We start from the raw sequence: 17,327 nt of genomic DNA on the forward strand, positions 1-17,327 counted from the left end.
TTTTTAGGCTGGGTGTGGTGGCTCATGCCTGTAATCCCTGTACTTTGGGAGGCCGAGGTAAGAAGATTGCCTCAGCCCAGGAATTTGAAACCAGCCTAGGCAACATAGTGAGACCTCATCTCCACAAAAAATTAGCCAGATGTGGTGGTAAGCACCTAGAACTTAAGGCAGAAGGACCACCTGAGCCCAGGAGGTCAAGTTTATAGTGAGCTCTAACATTTTTCTTTAGAGACAAGATTTTTCTCTTGTCTGGAGTGCAGTGGCACAATCATAGCTCACTGCAGCTTTGAACTCCTGGGCTTAAGCAATCCTCCTGCTTTAGCCTTCCAAAGTACTGAGATTACAGGCATGAACAACCACACCTGGCTAGTACATTCTTGCATGCTGTTTTAAAGATGTAAGTCTGGAAAATTTCAGGTTTAGAACTGGAGGTACCTCCAGGAACTATAATCAGACACTAAAAAATTTGTTTCTCTAGCCAGGCTCGGTGGCTCAGCCTGTAATCACACGCCTTTGGGAGGCTGAGGTGAGTGGATTGTCTGAGCCTGCGGGTTCGAGACCCGCCTGGGCAGTGAGACCTCATCTCTACAATAAGTCAAAAAATCAGCCGGGTGTGGTAATGCACGCCTGTAATTCCGGCTACTCGGAAGGCTGAGGCGGAAGGATCGCCGGAGCCCAGCGGTCGAGGCTGCGGTGGCCGGGAACGGCCACTGCACTCCAGTCTGGGTGACAGAGTGAGACTCCAACTCAAAAAAAAAAAAGGAAGAGAAAAAAATTTGTTTCTCTGGGGATAAAAATGTCTTACAACAGAGCCAGGAGCAGTGGCATGAGCCTGTAGTCCCAGCTACTTTGGAGGCTGAGGTAGGAGGATCCCTTGAGCCTAGGAATTCAAGTCCAGCCTACACAACATAGCAAGAACTTGTCTCTCTAAAAGGAAAGAAAGAAAGAAATACTTTACAACATGAAAACCTAATATTCAACTTTTAGATATTTGACTTTAGATTTTTCAGGAATGTATAACATACAAAATAGAAGACTGCCTCAAGATGCTCAGCTGTGAAGTAAAAGAGAAAGCTGAGCAGCAGCTGAATGAGAATGCAGAAAGAGGAGATTACCATCATCCAATACATTGATTGTAAGTGAAAACTGTCAATAATTGTAAATGTGGCCTACAACTAAGTGTCTTGTACAGAGCAGTGGAAGTGGAGACAAGGGATTTAAGAAACAGCACAGGTGGGAAGCAGGCCATTGACTCCATGATCATGACAAGAAGCCTTGAACCTCTCCCTTCTGCCTGCTCTGCTGCCTGCCCCCCTGTAGAATAGCAAAAGTGAATGTATTTCCAGTCTGCAAGGACTGGGGTGGGGGTAGGGGGTGGAGGTGTGGATGAAAGAGCGAAGCTGCTTTGTCTTTAATTCAGGTTTGGTGGGAGTAGAACAAACAGGACAATGAATAAGAGTAGAAGCGCTAGCCGGGCTCGGTGGCTCAGCCTGTAATCCCGCGCCTTTGGGAGGCTGAGGTGAGTGGATTGCTGAGCATGCGGGTTCGAGACCCGCTGGGCAGCGAGACCTCATCTCTACAATACATCAAAAAATCAGCCGGGCGTGGTAGCGCATGCCTGTAATTCCGGCTACCTGGAAGGCTGAGGCGGAAGGATCGCCGGAGCCCAGCAGGTCGAGACTGTGGTGGCTGGGAGCGGCCACTGCACTCCAGTCTGGGCCACAGAGTGAGACTCCAACTCAAAAAAAAAAAAAAAACCCAAAAACAAGAGTAGAAGCGCTGGAACATGGGTTTTGTGTAGGATGTGCTGGAATAGGTGTGGCACCACCAAGCACTCCAGGGCTACATGAATCACATGCAGTAATTCAGTCAGCAGCCACTGCATTCCCATAGGCAAGTCTGAGACAGTTTTCTAAACCTACTTCTCCCTCCTGCAACCCTCAAACCTCAGTGCCCACACTTCTACAGGGGAAACTGTAGGAGTTCCACAGAGTAGTGGACTTTTTCCTAAACATTCCACCTATAGCTCTTAGCACTAGGCCCAGTCATCCGTGGCATGCTGGCTGTTCACTCATCAGCCAATAAGCTGTTAAGTACACGCTACGGGGCAAGGGGGTTGAGAGGACCGGACTCCGCAGAAGGTAAAGACAAATCCCTGTAAACACAGGTTCAAAGGCCGCATGCGTAAAGGCTACGCAACCGCAGTGATTACAGTTACTGCCATCGAGGCACCATTCGGGTCAAGCCAAGGCGCAGCGCACCCTCTCGGAGCACGCACGCTGCATTCGATGCCCCGCCCACTTCCCTCACACCGCCCCCGACGGAAGCGGAAGCGGCTCTCGCGCTGCCCAGTCGTCCGGCTCGCCGGCTCCGGAAGTCGCGCTCTTTCGCCCTCCTCGTTGGTCTCCTGTCACCATGGCGCTGGCTGTCTTGCGGGTCTTGGAGCCCTTTCCAACCGAGACGCCCCCGTTGGCAGTGCTGCTGCCTCCTGGGGGCCCATGGCCGGCGGCGGGACTGGGGCTGGTACTGGCGCTGAGGCCTGCGGGGGAAAGCCCGACAGGGCCGGCGCTGCTAGTGGCGGCCCTGGAGGGGCCGGGCGCTGAGACCAAAGAGCAAGGTCCCGGGCCCCCGCAGCTGCTGGTTAGCCGCGCGCTGCTGCGGCTCTTGGCACTAGGCTCCGGGGCGTGGGTGCGGGCGCGGCCGGTGCGGCGGCCCCCAACGCTGGGCTGGGCGCTGCTTGGCACCTCATCCGGGCCCGGGCTCGGACCGCGCGTCGGGCCGCTGCTGGTGAGGCGCGGAGAGACCTTGCCAGTGCCCGGAACGCGGGTGCTGGAGACACGGCCGGCGTTGCAAGGGCTTATGGGCCCAGGGACTCGGCTGGCTGTAACTGAGATACGCGGGCAGGCCAGGCTGTACCCCGAGACTGGGGACAGCAGTCGGCCCCCACCTCCGCCCGTGGTGTCCTCCTTTGCGGTTTCCGGCACAGTACGGCGACTGCAAGGAGTTCTCGGAGGTACTGGAGATTCACTGGGGGTGAGCCGGAGATGCCTCCGTGGCCTCGGGCTCTTTCAGGGCGAATGGGTGTGGGTGTCCCGGGCCGGAGAGCCATCGAGCACTTCCCAGCCGCACTTGGCTACGGTGCAGGTCCTAGAACCTCGCTGGGACCTCCCTGAGAGGCTGGGACCTGGCTCTGGGCAGCTTGGAGAGCCCCTCGCTGACGGACTGGCGCTCGTGCCCGCCACTCTGGCTTTTAATCTCGGCTGCGACCCCCTAGAAGTGGGGGAGCTCAGAATTCAGGTAGGATTCAGGACTGAGGTCAGGAGTGCTTCCTCTTCCTAATACCCTCTTCTCTGTTTTTACTGAATTGGAATACTAGAACTGTAGAATTTAGGTCCCTCGCTCCGCACCATCTTGGGCTTTTCACTGCATGTCTCTTAGACTTATTATCATAATACCACAAGCCTCCATAGTGTAGTGGTGCACAGGAAGGACTTTCACCTGTTCAGGTGGAAAATGAGATTCACAGTCACAGTTGCCAGGCGTGTATATTAATCTGCTTAATCTAATCAGTTGTTTATTAAATTGCCATAATATATCCAGTATTGTGCTGGGTAGTATGGATGATGTCAGTGCTTCTGCTTATCCTTGACTTCAGATTCCTTCTTATTCTTCTAGCCTTATCTGTTAAAATCCTAACATCCTTTCCTTCAAAGTCCATCTAAAGATGACACCTTTGTCACAAAGCCTTTCGTATTCTTACTGGCACGAATTTGACCTTTTTTCTTCTATAGCATTTTGTACCTTTTTAAATGGCATTTATTTTATTCTGTTTTGTTATGCTTACATAGACTGTCTAATCCCCAATTATATATTGTTATGTTCCTTGAAGGAAAGGGCTCTTTATTATCTTTGGTGCCTTGTGTTTAATTTTAATATTTCATTTAATACATCCAAGGGGAATTTTTAGTTTCTGTCTTTACTTTAAGAAGACAGTTGTGTTTGGGGAGACAAATACAGTCTAATGTGTAATTAAGCACCTAGATGTATGGTTTAGCCTGGTGCTGTCCAATATGGAAGCCACTAGTCACTTTGTGACTCTTTAAATTTAAATTAATTAAAACTAAAGTAAAAAATTCAGTTCTTCAGTTGCTCTGTGTACATTTCAAGTGCTTAGGAACCACATAGATATAGAACATTTCTATAATTGTAGAAAGTTCTACTGGGCAATATTAGATTAGCCACTTAATACTATGGTATGTCAGGAAGTGATGTAAGATATACATAAACAGGAGTGAATGTGGGTTTCCCTCTGAATGGCAAAAAAACTACTAGAGTACTCAGAATGGCGCTTTTTCCACTGAACCAACCTTTTCAGTTTCAGTGAGGTCATGTCCTTTTCCCACAGCCAGAGTTCAGAGTGTCCCTGCTAATGTCTCTGTAACAATTCCAGTAGGTGCCTGGTGTCACTCAAAGGACTTATAGGAATACCTTTACCATTTAATTGGCTCAGCGTTGGGTTAAAGGTATCACAGAAAGTTTATCTTTACTGGGAACTTTTTGGAGTCAGAGTCAGGACATCTCTTCTTGGTGTCCATTAGAGGGAGAGCTTTCTATTTTCTGCGAAAGGCAGAGATACTCAGCTCTGGCCCCACCTCCCGCAAGCTTTGTGGTTATGGGAAGAATGGAGAATGGACATAGATATGCTGGTTGCTAAGAGGCAAGGTAGAGGCTGCCCTCTTAGGCAAAGTTTATAAAGTGGTTATTTCTCTAATAGAGGTACTTGGAAGGCTCCATCACCTCTGAAGACAAAGGAAGCTGCTCATTGCTGCCTGGGCCACCGTTTGCCAGAGAGTTACACATTGAAATTGTATCCTCTCCCCACTACAGCACTAATGGAAATTATGACCATATTCTTTACCGGCACTTTCAGACACCCAGGTTAGCTACCTATCCCTTTAAGGAGGATAGTTTCTCACCCTCATCATGCTCCTTCTATCCCGTGCCTTAAATTCAGGTACCTCAGAGCTCCTGGTTTAAAAAACCCACATTTGGCCAGGCTCGGTGGCTAAGCCTGTAATCCCAGCACTTTGGGAGGCTAAGGAGAGTAGATTGCCTGAGCCTGTGGGTTCAAGACCAGCCTGGGCTACTTGGCGAGATCTCATCTCTACAATAAATCAAAAATTAGCTGAGTGTGGTAGCGCATGCCTGTAGTTTCGGCTACTTGGAAGGCTGAAATGGAAGGATCGCTGGAGCCCAGCAAGTCAACACTGGGGTGGCCGTGAGAGTGCCACTGCTCTCCAGCCCAGGCGACAGAGTGAGACTCCACCTCAAAAAACAAACAACAACAACAAAAAAAACCCACATTTATGCCAGGCGCGGTGACTCAAGCCTGTAATCCGAGCACTTTGTGAGGCTGAGGCGAGAGAATTGTCTGAGCCCAGGGGTTTGAGACCAGCCTGAGCAACATAGTGAGACTTCGTCTCTACAGTAAATCAAAAAATTAACTCAGCATGGTGGCATATCCCTATGGTTCCAGCTACTTGGAAGGCTGAGGCAGAAGTATCTGAGCCCAGCAGGTCGAGGCTACAGTGATTGTGAGCATGCCACTGCACTTCAGCCTAGGTGACAGAGTGAGACTCCGACCCAAAAAGAAACAAAAAACGAAGCCACATTTAGGCAAATTGTGATTAGGCGCCTCTTGGTGTGTCAGACCACAGAAGAGAAATCTGAACCATTTGGTAAATTTGGTCGTTCCAGATTGAAAATTCTCTTTGCTCAAAGAGGGCTCCAAAAGAGCCAGGATTCTGCTGTAGTGCTCACAGGTTCTGATTCCCCCTTCTAGCCCTCCATCATTTCTCCAGATTCACTCTAGATCTGACTTGTTCCCTGGAGAACTGATGGGATCTCTGGGTGGGCAATAGAGTCCGAAGAAGTAGTCTGCATGTTGGGGATGGGCATGGGGAAATGAGTCAGGCATATGCTTCTTACACTGTGAGCTGACCAGGACCACTGCTGTGTTGCAGGGTGGCCCAGGAAGGGGATGTTCTGTGTGTGCCAACAGTTGGGCAAGTAGAGATCCTGGAAGGAAGTCCAGAGAAACTGCCCAGGTATGCAGCTGACTTCTGTCCTACAGGTGGGATTCATAACTTGGGTGCAAGAGTTCTACAACCCCCTCCCTCAAAATTGTATGTAATAATTTTATGCCTAAGTATTTTGTTGTGTATATTTTTTGGAGACAAAGTTCATCCCTTCTTCAGGTTCCCAAGCAGATGTGTGACTGAAGAAAAGATAAGATCCAGCTGGGCATAGTGGTTCATGCCTGTAATCCCAAGAGGTTTTATTGGGAAGGATTGCTAGAGCCCAGGGGTTTGAGACCAGCCTAGGCAACATAGTGAAACACTGATTCAAAAAAACGACAAAGAGGCAGGGTGGGGTGGTTTATGCCTGTAATCCCAGCACTTTGGGAAGCTGAGGTGAGAGGATTGCCTGAGCCCCAGGGTTTGAGACCACCTTGGGCAACATGGCAAGACCTCATCTCTACAATAAATCAAAAAATTAGCCAGACTTGGTGGCACACACCTGTAGTTCCAGCAACTTGGAAGACTGAGATAGAAGGATCGCCTTAGCCCACCAAGTTAAGGCTGCGATGGCCGTGATCATGCCTCTGCACTCCAGCCTGGCCAACAGAATGATACTCTGACAAAAAAACCAAAACAAACAAAAAACAACAAAGAACCACTGCCTACTGGTTTGAGGAGGTGTTTATTCTCAAGCCGATTGGTGGTCAAGGTAAAGAAAAGCAATAAGAAGAGTTTAATTGCCCAGACAAAGATGGGATTCCTTCCTTTCCAATCTCAGTCACAGTGTTGTTTGGGCCAGGACTCCGGCCATACCACCCATATTTCAATGTCAGGATATACAGGCTCTGGTTTTTGCTCTAACTAATGGAGCATGCACAAGCTGCTTCTCAGTCCTATCTCTGAAAATGGGTGAAAGAGGTATTGCTGCTGTCCTCAAGGGGCCTACCCTCTTTCCTGTCAACAGACTGAGAAAGCATAACAGCAAGAACCCAAAACAAGGCATCTAGTTTTTTTCCTGTTGACTCTGACCACAGAGGTTCTGTGTAAAATGGTAAGGCAAAGAATTAAGACAGTGCTTTAGCTTTTTTTTTTTTTTTTAGTTGGAGTCTCACTGTTGCCCAGGCTGGAGTGCAGTGGCATGCTCACGGCCACCACGGCCTCGACCTGCTGGGCTCAGGTGATCCTTCCACCTCATCCTTCCAAGCTGAAACCACAGGTGTGCTAAATTTTTTTTTTTTTTAAATGAGTTGGAGTCTCACTCACCCAGGCTGGAGTGCAGTAGCATATTCACGGCCACCGCAGTCTTGACCTGCTTAGCTCAGGCAATCCTGCCTCAACCTTCCAAGTAGCCAGAACCACAGGCACATACTACCACACCCAACTAATTTTTTAATTTAATGTAGAGATGAGATCTCACCAAGTTTCCCAAACTGGTCTCAAATCCCTGGGCTCAGGCAGTCCTCTCGCCTTGGCCTCACAAAGTGCTGGGATTACAGGCGTGAGCCACTGCACCCAACTGCTTTGGTCTTATTTGAAGGGAGGAAAATATGTAGTCCTGTACCCCAGGCAGTCCTTCAATTCTTGACTGATTTCCTCTAGCAATTTACTAGAAGGAGAACACAACTGGTAAATACACTAATCCAACTTTAAGAGCCCTCATGGCCCAGGCACGTTGGCTCGTGCTTATAGTCCTGGCAACTTGGGAGGCTGAGGCAGGAAGACCACTTGATCCTAGGAGTTCAAGGCTGCAAAGTGCCTGATTCATCCGTGGTCAATATCCAAAGCTTGGTCTGGCCAGGGCTCAGTCGCTCCAATCTCAGGACAGTGGTACCCTGTGTAACCCCATTTAGACTCCACGGCACCTCTTTGAGGTTTCACAGATTAAGTCCACACCTGGGGTCTGGTAGAAAATGCCAAGCTGGCACTTATCAGTCACTTCCCACTTCTGTCTCCCATCTTAAATTTAGCAAATGCCTATGAACTAATTTTTGTAGGAAAACTGCAGAATGCCCACTGGTACTAGGACCTCTATAGACTGGGACCTCTGCTGTCCCAACCCTGTGGAAACCTGGTTTCCTCCTGGATGCTGGGCATGTAGTTCTTCCCCCTGAGCAAGTCCCAAGTAGGGTTGGGGTGGGTGGGCAGGTGGGTTCAAGGCAGATAGGCGTGAGTATGTTAGCCATCCTGGGCTTGGTAAGGGAAGCCCTGCAGTGTTCCACTTCCCAAAACCAGGCTGCAAGTATGCTGTCTGGCTCTAGAACATAATCCAGTGTTATAGGTTTCAGAACTCTGGTCCCTCTACTCACTGAGATGGTCCAGTCACCCTCCACTAAAAAGGTGCTCTCCCTAACTGCCCTTCCCCCAGTGCTGTCCCTCATCTCATTCCTATACAGTGCTTCCAACAGTGTCATGTGCACTCTGACCCCAGATGTTCTGCTTGATCCAGATCCTGGGCTATAGACCTACTGCCACTTATTTATAATTAATTACAGTAAGATACAGTTTTCCTTATGTTCAAGTTTTTACCACAATCACTACCAACTGTAGGACTTGCAATAGCTTCATAATACTAACCTGGTATGCTTTTCCCTCCACCTTGACATACTCCCACCCTGCTTTGACTGTGGGACAGTGTGAATGAAGGAATTTGCATCCTGATTGGACCTTAAAGACGTCCTTATTAACATCTGTCATTGCCTTTCTGCCTGAGGATTAAAGAGAGTAGTTTTATCATTTCTTTATCTGAGAAACTGGGTTCCTAGCTGCCCTGCTACCTACCCTCTTCCTGGTTAGTAAGTTGAATGACTCTGACCCACTATGACGCTGGCCAATGACAGCCCTGGTTATGTATCAGAATTGCTGGGGGAACTTAAAAAATATATAAATGTGTAAGCCTTATCTCACATCTATTGGAACAGAATTAGAGTACAGCTTGAGCCTGTGCTGCCTTTTTTCCCCCCAGAAAGGAAGGAGAAATGCTAATTAAAAAAATTTAAGCCGGGCTCGGTGGCTCAGCCTGTAATCCCATGCCTTTGGGAGGCTGAGGTGAGTGGATTGCCTGAGCCCGTGGGTTCAAGACCCGCCTGGGCAGCGAGACCTCATCTCTACAATAAATCAAAAAATCAGCCGGGCGTGGTAGTGCGTGCCTGTAATTCTGGCTACTTGGAAGGCTGAGGTGGAAGGATCGCCGGAGTCCAGCAGGTCGAGGCTGCGGTGGCCGGGAGCAGCCACGGCACTCCAGTCTGGGCGACCGAGTGAGACTCCAACTCAAAAAAAAAAAAAAAAAATTTAGATATAATTCACATAAAATAAAATTCACATGTTTAAAATGTACAATTCAGTGGTTTTTATTATATTCATAAGGTTGTGGCTGGGCATGGTGGCTTATGCCTATAATCCCACCACTTTGAGAGGCTGAGGCAGGAGGATATCTTGAGCCCAGGGATCTGCTGGAGGCTGCAGTGAGCTATGATCATGCTACTGTACTACAGCCTGGGCAACAGAACAAGACTTTGACTCTTAAAAAATATTTGAGAGAGGTCGTATAACCAACATTACTCTTTAATTCCAGAACATTTTCATTGCCCCAAAAAGAAACTGTATTCATTAGCAGTCATTCCCTATTCTCTCCCTTGACCAGCCCCTGGCAACTACTAATATACTAAATGGAACCATATAATATGTGAAAAATGTTTATTTTTTAAAGTTTCACAGATAGGCCAGGCATGGTAGCTCACGCCTATAATTCCAGCACTTTGGGAGGCAGAGGCAAGAGGATGACCTGAGTTTAGGGGTTTGAGACCAGCCTGGGCAACATGGTGAGACCTCATCTCTACAATAAGTTTTTCTTTTTTCTTTTTTGAATTGGAGTCTCACCCTGTCACCCAGACTGGAGTGCAGTGGCATGTTCCCGGCCACTGCAGCCTCAACCTGCTGGGCTCTGGCGATCCTTCCACCTCAGCCTTCCAAGTAACTGGAACTACAGGCGCGTGCTACCATGCCCGGCTAATTTTTTTGATTTATTGTAGAGACGAGGTCTTGTCAAGTTGCCCAGGCGGGTCTCGAATGCGCGGGCTCAGGCAATTCACTCACCTCGGCCTCCCAAAGCGCGGGATTACAGGCTGAGCCACTGAGCCCAGCTACAATAAATTTTTTAAAAGATTATAACCAGGTGTGGTGGCGTGCATCTGTAGTTTCAGCTACTTGGAAGGCTGAGGCAGAAGGATCGCATAAGCCCAGCAGGTCAAAGCTGCAGTGGCCATGAGTGTGCCACTGGACTCCAACCTGGGCGACAAGAGTGAGACTCCAACTCAAAAAAATAAATAAATAAAAATTAAAAAAAAAAAATAGTGCATGCCTGTGGTTCCAACTACTAGGAAGGCTGAGGCAGAAGGATCGCCTGAGCCCAGCAGGTCGAGGCTGGGGTGGCTGTGAGCATGCCACTGCACTCTAGCCTGGGTGACACAGTGAGACTCCAACTCAAAAAGTAAAACAAATAAAATGAAGTTTCACAGAGAATTCTAATGTGCACCCAGAATAGAGAATTATTATTCATTAGATGGCATTATTAAGGAATTCACATGCATTTAGATTTTGTGGATTACTTAATAAGAGCTAAGGGACCCTTCCATCTGAGGTTTTTGGGACCTTGTTGGGTATGTATTTGAGGGAGACTGCATTCTGAAGCCAGTGGAAATAATCAGATGACCCATTACTTAGTGCAGCAGTGGCTTTACCCTTGAAGTTGGGGAGCCATGTGCCTGGAGAAGTGTACCCCCAAAGCTCTCTGATGGTTTTGGGAGATGTAGATGGGGGATATAGATGAACATGCATAGCTCCTGCCCTCAGGATGTGTATGATCCAGTCTGGGAGATAAGAAAGACCATCTCATTCCTTTTCCCTACCCTTCTACCCCTGCCATGCCCTAGGGCACTTATTTGTGCTGTTCTGTTTGTCCTCTGTGATTGAGAAAACCCCCTGTCCTTGAGGAGGATCTGGGATTCTTTGGGTCTTTTTTCTGCAGGTGGCGGGAAATGTTTTTTAAAGTGAAGAAAATAGTGGGGGACACTCCAGATGGGCCAACCAGCGCCTACTTGGCCGATACTACCCACACCTCCTTATACATGGTAAGTCCCCAAGGGTGGGAGGAGATGGGCACAGGGGGGTAGAAGCAGTATTTTAAAATGAAAGTGGCCAGACTTGGTGGTTCAGCCTTTGGAAGGCCGAGGTGAGTGGATTGCCTAAGCTCGCGGGTTTGAGACCTGCCTGGGCAGCTTGGCAAGACCTCATCTCTAAATTCCAAAAAAATTAGCCCTGCACAGCAGCGCACACTTGTAGTTCCAGCTACTTGGAAGGCTGAGGTGGAATGATCACCTGAGTCCAGCAGGTTGACGCTGGGGAGGCCATGAGTGTGCCACTGCCCTCTAACCTGGGCAACAGAGTGAGACTCCAACTTTAAATAAATAAACAAACAAACAAATAAATAAATGAGTGAGTGAGTAAGTTACTGAATGAATGAATGAATGAATGAAAGGTCTCTCCTGCCTTTCACAGGTAGGTTCTACCCTGAGCCCTGTTCCATGGCTTCCTTCAGGAGAATCTACTCTCTGGAGCAGTTTATCTCCTCCAGGCCTGGAGACCTTGGTGACTGAGCTCTGTGCTGCCCTAAAACCTCGCCTCCAGCCAGGGTGAGTGAGGCCACCGCCTCAGGGTGTGAGAAAAGCCTGCTCAGAACAGCCTTGGAGGGGCAGCCTCTGGACAGTAGTTCCTAATGCTCTGACTGGAGTGAGATTGGGAGGATCTTCCTCTAACCGGTATGCCCATTCCAGGCCACCAGCCCAGTCTTTTCTGTAAGCAAATTCCCAGGCTCCGGGATAACCTTCATCTTCCAAGGTCAGTTCTAAAGGAAGACTCTCCACCAGGAGCAGCCATCTCTAAGACTGCCCTTCCCCTTGGGGAGCCCACAGGTCATCCTGGACTTCACCACCCTGGCCCTGAAGGACACAGCTCCCTGTACCAGTGGCCCAAGTGTAAACACAGACCCCTCCCTAATGTCTCTCAGTGCTGTTCAGACAAGATGTGACAGTCAAGGCTTTATTGAAGGAGTAGTGATAACAAAAGGGAATTAGTCTCTGGCTGCTGGGTATGCCCCATGCCCCTGCCAGAGCACTACAGATGGTGTGGGGAAGATGGCCCCACCATGTGGGGCAGCCCTGGACTGGGGTGGAGATGGGGCTCAAGGAGAGAGAAATAAGAGTTTCTGCTCTCTAGATCCAAGGGACTCTAAAATTTGGGCACAAAGGAGCAGACAAGTATCTGTTCTCTGGTTGCAGGGGTACCCTGCTGACAGGAACTAGCAGTGTCCTTCTACGGGGCCTCCCAGGCAGTGGGAAGACCACAGTAGTCACTGCTGCCTGCAGGCGCCTTGGGCTCCATTTATTGAAGGTGAGGGTTTCTGAAGAGAAGAACCCCAATTACTTCCCCTTCCCAGATCAAATTCTCCCTCTTTCCTCCTGCCTCTGTCTACTAGCCAGCCCTCACACTTCTGCCCAGTGGGTCAGGTGTATTCCCATGGTGCTTAGCTTCTGAGAGCTACCTTCAAGAAGGGGAGAGTTTTCAGATTTTGGTGGACAGTCCAGGGAACGGGGTATAGGGTAAAGAAGAGGGAAGACTTGGCCAAGGCACCCTCTTCCCTCAGCCCTGCCCTCCAGAGGAAAAGCTGGCCTACATCTTTTGACTCTCTTCCCCCATTCTCCTGCTCCAGCCATGCTTGCCCCTGTCATACTTGCCCTGGCTTACAGACCCACTGGTACCCCCTCCCCAGGTGCCGTGCTCCAGCCTCTGTGCAGACAGTAGTGGTGCTGTGGAAACAAAGCTGCAGGCCACCTTCTCCTGGGCCCGCCGCTGCCGGCCTGCAGTCCTGTTGCTTACAGCCCTGGATCTTCTGGGCTGGGATCGCGATGGGCTGGGTGAGGATGCCCGTGTGGTGGCCACGCTGCGTCACCTCCTCCTCGATAAGGACCCTCTCAGCAGGTATTTATACAGAGTTGGGCCTGTTAACAGGGTGAGGCCCAGCCCTCCTGGCTTCTCTTCAGCTTTTCAGTCCTCTCTTCTTCACACCCCTCAGTGGCCTCTCAGACATCTACTGCCCATTTGGCTACTGCCTTCTAGACAGCCCTGAACTCAGGGTCTTAAGGGGATCCAGAGGGAGGAGGATGTGATCTAGTGTGTCTTGGGGAACATTCAGGTAAAAACAAAGCACAGCTTCTCCCCTCTATGAGTTCCTTGTGTGAGGGGAAATACAGGTCCCCCTCAAGTTATTCCCTTGGGCCCCCATCCAGGAACTGGGGTAGGTGCTTGTCTTCCTAGCCCATCCAGCACCCATTCCCACCTCCCTACCCTTCTGCACCAGCCCAGGACAAGGCAGTGCTTGGGAGCCATCACCCACATCCATGCCCTCAGTGCGCATTCTTCTGTCTGCAGTTGCCCTCCCCTGATGGTTGTGGCTACCACAAGTCGAGCCCAGGATCTGCCTGCTGATGTGCAGACAGCATTTCCTCATGAGCTGGAGGTGTCTATGCTGTCAGAGGGGCAGCGGCTCAGCATCATGCGGGCCCTCACCGCCCACCTTCCCCTTGGCCAAGAGGTGAACTTGGCACAGCTGGCACGGCGGTGTGCAGTGAGTATCAGGGCAGAGTTCCAGGCCTTCCTGGGAGCTCACAGGGCCTTTGTCACAGGAACACAGTCCTGTTGCCTTGTGAGGTAGTTGTGGAAAACTAGAAAACTCCAAGGCATCAACACTGAGTCTCTGCTCCAGCTGGGGGACCAGTCCCCCAAGGGTTCCCACCTACTGTGCCCTGCTTATATGCCCTTTCCTGTGATTCCCTAGGGTTTCGTGGTAAGGGACCTCTATGCCCTTCTGACCCACAGCAGCCGGGCAGCCTGCACCAGGATCAAGAACTCAGGGTAAAGGGTGTCGGGCACAGGAGGGGAAAGGAGGCAAGAGGAAATGTGGGTGGGTGGCTGGTGAGGGAGCAGATGGGAATGGGACCCTAACGGGCAGGAGGCCTTGGGTGAAGTCCTCCATAGGCCTCCCTGTGTTTCTCGTTACAGTTTGGCAGGCAGCTTGAGTGAGGAGGATGAGGGGGAGCTGTGTGCTGCTGGCTTTCCCCTCCTGGCTGAGGACTTTGCACAGGCACTGGAGCAACTGCAGGCAGCTCACTCCCAGGCTGTCGGAGCCCCCAAGGTAAAGACTCCACATCTTTGGAGGTGGGACTGGAGTGTTCCCCTAGCATATTCCAACTGTGCCCTTTCTGTCTCCTAGATCCCCTCGGTGTCCTGGCATGATGTGGGCGGGCTGCAGGAGGTGAAGAAGGAGATTCTGGAGACCATTCAGCTGCCTCTGGAGCACCCCGAGCTGCTGAGCCTGGGTCTGAGACGCTCGGGCCTGTTGCTCCATGGGCCCCCTGGCACTGGCAAGACCCTCCTGGCCAAGGCAGTAGCCACCGAGTGCAGCCTTACTTTCCTCAGGTGGCCAGAGGGCCTGGAAGGGATGGCGGGTGGATTAGTGGCTACAGCAGGCTGGAGAGCAGGGGATTGCCCGAGTGGGTTTGCATCTGCTGGGTCTCACCTTCTCAATCCTCTCACTCAGTGTGAAGGGGCCAGAGCTCATCAACATGTACGTGGGCCAGAGTGAGGAGAATGTGAGAGATGGTGAGTGAGCAAGGAGGGGCAGGGGTTCTGGCTCTTCCCAGGCTGCTCATGGTCATTCCTAGTCCTTTCCAAAAGTTGGGTTCCTGCCCAGCTGAGTCTTCTCTTACCTTGAGTGCTGGTGCTGAACTGTTAGACCCCAGTTTCCCACTGTCTCCCCTGACCTCAGACGCCCCTGAGCTTCCCCCTCCTGCGGAACCTCTCTCTCTTCAGTGTTTGCCAGGGCCAGGGCCGCGGCTCCATGCATTATCTTCTTCGATGAACTAGACTCCTTGGCCCCAAGCCGGGGGCGAAGTGGCGATTCTGGAGGAGTGATGGACAGGTGTGGGTCTGAGTGGGAATGGAGTCTGGGGCTCAGGGTGGGAAGGATGTGAGACAGGTCACAGCAGTCTTCAGCCCAGAGCCCAAAGATAGACAGATGTTCCTGCTCTTCTGGTTCTGAGGTAATGGAAGCTAAAAGGGACAATGAAGTTGAACAGGGGACACTGAAGAACATGGGGGCCTACATGGAGGGGTACACAGGGCACATACAGCTGAGCAGAGGACCCTGTTGAGACAGCCCGTAGGAGAGGCACCACAGGCAGGGGCAAGTCTGAGGCAGCGCCAAGAGTCCCCTACGCTTCCTCCTCTGTAGGGTGGTGTCGCAGCTCCTGGCTGAGCTGGATGGGCTTCACAGCACTCAGGATGTGTTTGTGATCGGAGCCACCAACAGACCAGATCTTCTGGACCCTGCCCTGCTGCGGCCTGGCAGGTAGGCCCCCCGTGCCTCTCACCTCCACCAGGCCCATCTGGCCTTGTCCCTCCTCCCAATCTGAGCCTCCTTCTCCCCTTGTGGCTGGGCTTCCCGGCACTTACACCTGCCTGTCTCCCTAAAGATTTGACAAGCTGGTGTTTGTGGGGGTGAGCGAGGACCGGGCCTCCCAACTACGTGTTCTGAGCGCCATCACACGCAAGTATGCCCTGTTAGAGGGAGACTTCCAAAGCCTTGGGCCTTGGGATGGTTAGGGGATACGTGCAGCAGGCAGGGTGAGCTGCTCAGCGATGGCTGTCAGGGAAGGAGGTGATGCCAGCTCTTTTTCTTTCCTGTATCCCCACAACAGATTCAAGCTAGAGCCCTCGGTGAGCCTGGTGAACGTGCTGGATTACTGCCCTCCCCAGCTGACGGGTGCAGACCTCTACTCTCTCTGCTCTGATGCCATGACAGCTGCCCTCAAACGCAGGGTTCATGACCTGGAGGAAGGTGAGCCACTCGCCAGCCCCAGAGGTCATTCAAAAAGCTAGTGGGGTGCCAGATGGCCTGTAGTCCCTCGTGCTTGGGAGGCTGAGTTAGGATTGCTTGAACTCAGGAGGTCAAGGACAGCCTGGGCAAGATAGCAAGACCCCATCTTTAAAAAAGTTTTTAAGCCAGGCTCGGTGGCTCAGCCTGTAATCCCGCGCCTTTGGGAGGCTGAGGTGAGTGGATTGCCTGAGCTGGCGGGTTCGAGACCCGCCTGGGCAGGGAGACCTCATCTCTACAATAAATCAAAAAATCAGCCGGGCGTGGTAGTGCGTGCCTGTAATTCCGGCTACTTGGAAGCCTAAGGTGGAAGGATCGCCGGAGCCCAGCAGGTCGAGGCTGCAGTGGCCGGGAGCGGCCACTGCACTCCAGTCTGGGTGACAGAGTGAGACTCCAACTAAAAAAAAATAAAATAAAATAAAAAAGTTTTTAACCCTTTGCGCCCAGATGTCCCCTCTCAGGGGACATAAAGAGATTGCTGGTGATTATACAGAAAAAACTTATGCCAGTGCAAATTTTTTCAAAAATGTATGTTTCCTTGAAGTTTTTCATTTAAATTGCATGAAAAAGCAAATAGGCTGGGCTCAATGGCTCAGCCTGTAATCCCAGCACTTTGGGAGGCTGAGGCGAATGGATTGCCTGAGCCTGTGGGTTCGAGACCAGCCTGGGCAACTTGGCGAGACCTCATCTCTACAATAAATAAAAAATTAGCCAGGCATAATAATGCATGCCTATAGTTCCGGCTATTTGGAAGGCTGAGGCAGAAGGATCGCTGGAGCCCAGCAGGTTGACGCTGGGGTGGCCATGAGTATGCCACTGTACTCCAGTCTGGGCAGTGGAGTGGGACTCCAACTCAAAAAAAAAGAAATACACCAGGTGGGAGATGTCAAATTACTGTTGCATAACATGTATCAATGAACATGCAATGCATATTGATGACTGTTTTACACAATGATTGTTATCACATGAGAAAAAATATATAAAATTTTTATTTTATTTTTTTTATTGGGTGCGATGGCTCATGCCTGTAATACCAGCACTTTGGGAGGTGGAGGCAACAGCATTGCCTGAGCTCAGGGGTTCAAGACCAGCCTGAGGCAACATGGCGAGACCTTATCTCTACAATAAACCAAAAACATAGCCAGGTGTGGTGGCACATGCTTGTGGTTTCAGCTACTTGGAAGGCTGAGGTAGAAGGAATACCTCAGCCCAGCAGGTTGAGGCTGCAGTGGCCATGAGCATGCCACTGCACTCCAGCCTGG

At 50.7% G+C, this 17,327-nt stretch overlaps 1 protein-coding gene across 2 annotated transcripts in view; it reads left to right on the top strand.

Annotated features, from left to right (window-relative positions):
* The first annotated feature begins 2,307 nt into the window (after nt 1-2,307).
* PEX6 (peroxisomal biogenesis factor 6) overlaps nt 2,308-17,327 on the top strand; it is a 16,722-nt gene continuing 1,702 nt past the window's right edge. Inside the window, exons 1-16 of one of the 2 annotated variants that reach the window (XM_008066139.2) lie at nt 2,308-3,297; nt 4,775-4,938; nt 6,024-6,107; nt 11,104-11,206; nt 11,634-11,767; nt 12,413-12,524; nt 12,904-13,112; nt 13,563-13,758; nt 13,969-14,045; nt 14,193-14,325; nt 14,404-14,609; nt 14,731-14,792; nt 15,003-15,111; nt 15,424-15,540; nt 15,665-15,742; nt 15,890-16,029. In XM_008066139.2, coding sequence (XP_008064330.1) covers nt 2,416-3,297; nt 4,775-4,938; nt 6,024-6,107; nt 11,104-11,206; nt 11,634-11,767; nt 12,413-12,524; nt 12,904-13,112; nt 13,563-13,758; nt 13,969-14,045; nt 14,193-14,325; nt 14,404-14,609; nt 14,731-14,792; nt 15,003-15,111; nt 15,424-15,540; nt 15,665-15,742; nt 15,890-16,029 — 2,806 coding nt within the window. In that variant the 5' untranslated portion in view covers nt 2,308-2,415. The remainder of the gene's footprint in view (nt 3,298-4,774; nt 4,939-6,023; nt 6,108-11,103; nt 11,207-11,633; nt 11,768-12,412; nt 12,525-12,903; nt 13,113-13,562; nt 13,759-13,968; nt 14,046-14,192; nt 14,326-14,403; nt 14,610-14,730; nt 14,793-15,002; nt 15,112-15,423; nt 15,541-15,664; nt 15,743-15,889; nt 16,030-17,327) is intronic. The other variant, XM_008066140.2, reaches the window with a different exon arrangement.

This window comes from Carlito syrichta, unplaced genomic scaffold (assembly GCF_000164805.1).
Source record: "Carlito syrichta isolate Samal-C Ts95f unplaced genomic scaffold, Tarsius_syrichta-2.0.1 Scaffold308847, whole genome shotgun sequence".
Lineage (NCBI taxonomy): Eukaryota > Metazoa > Chordata > Mammalia > Primates > Tarsiidae > Carlito > Carlito syrichta.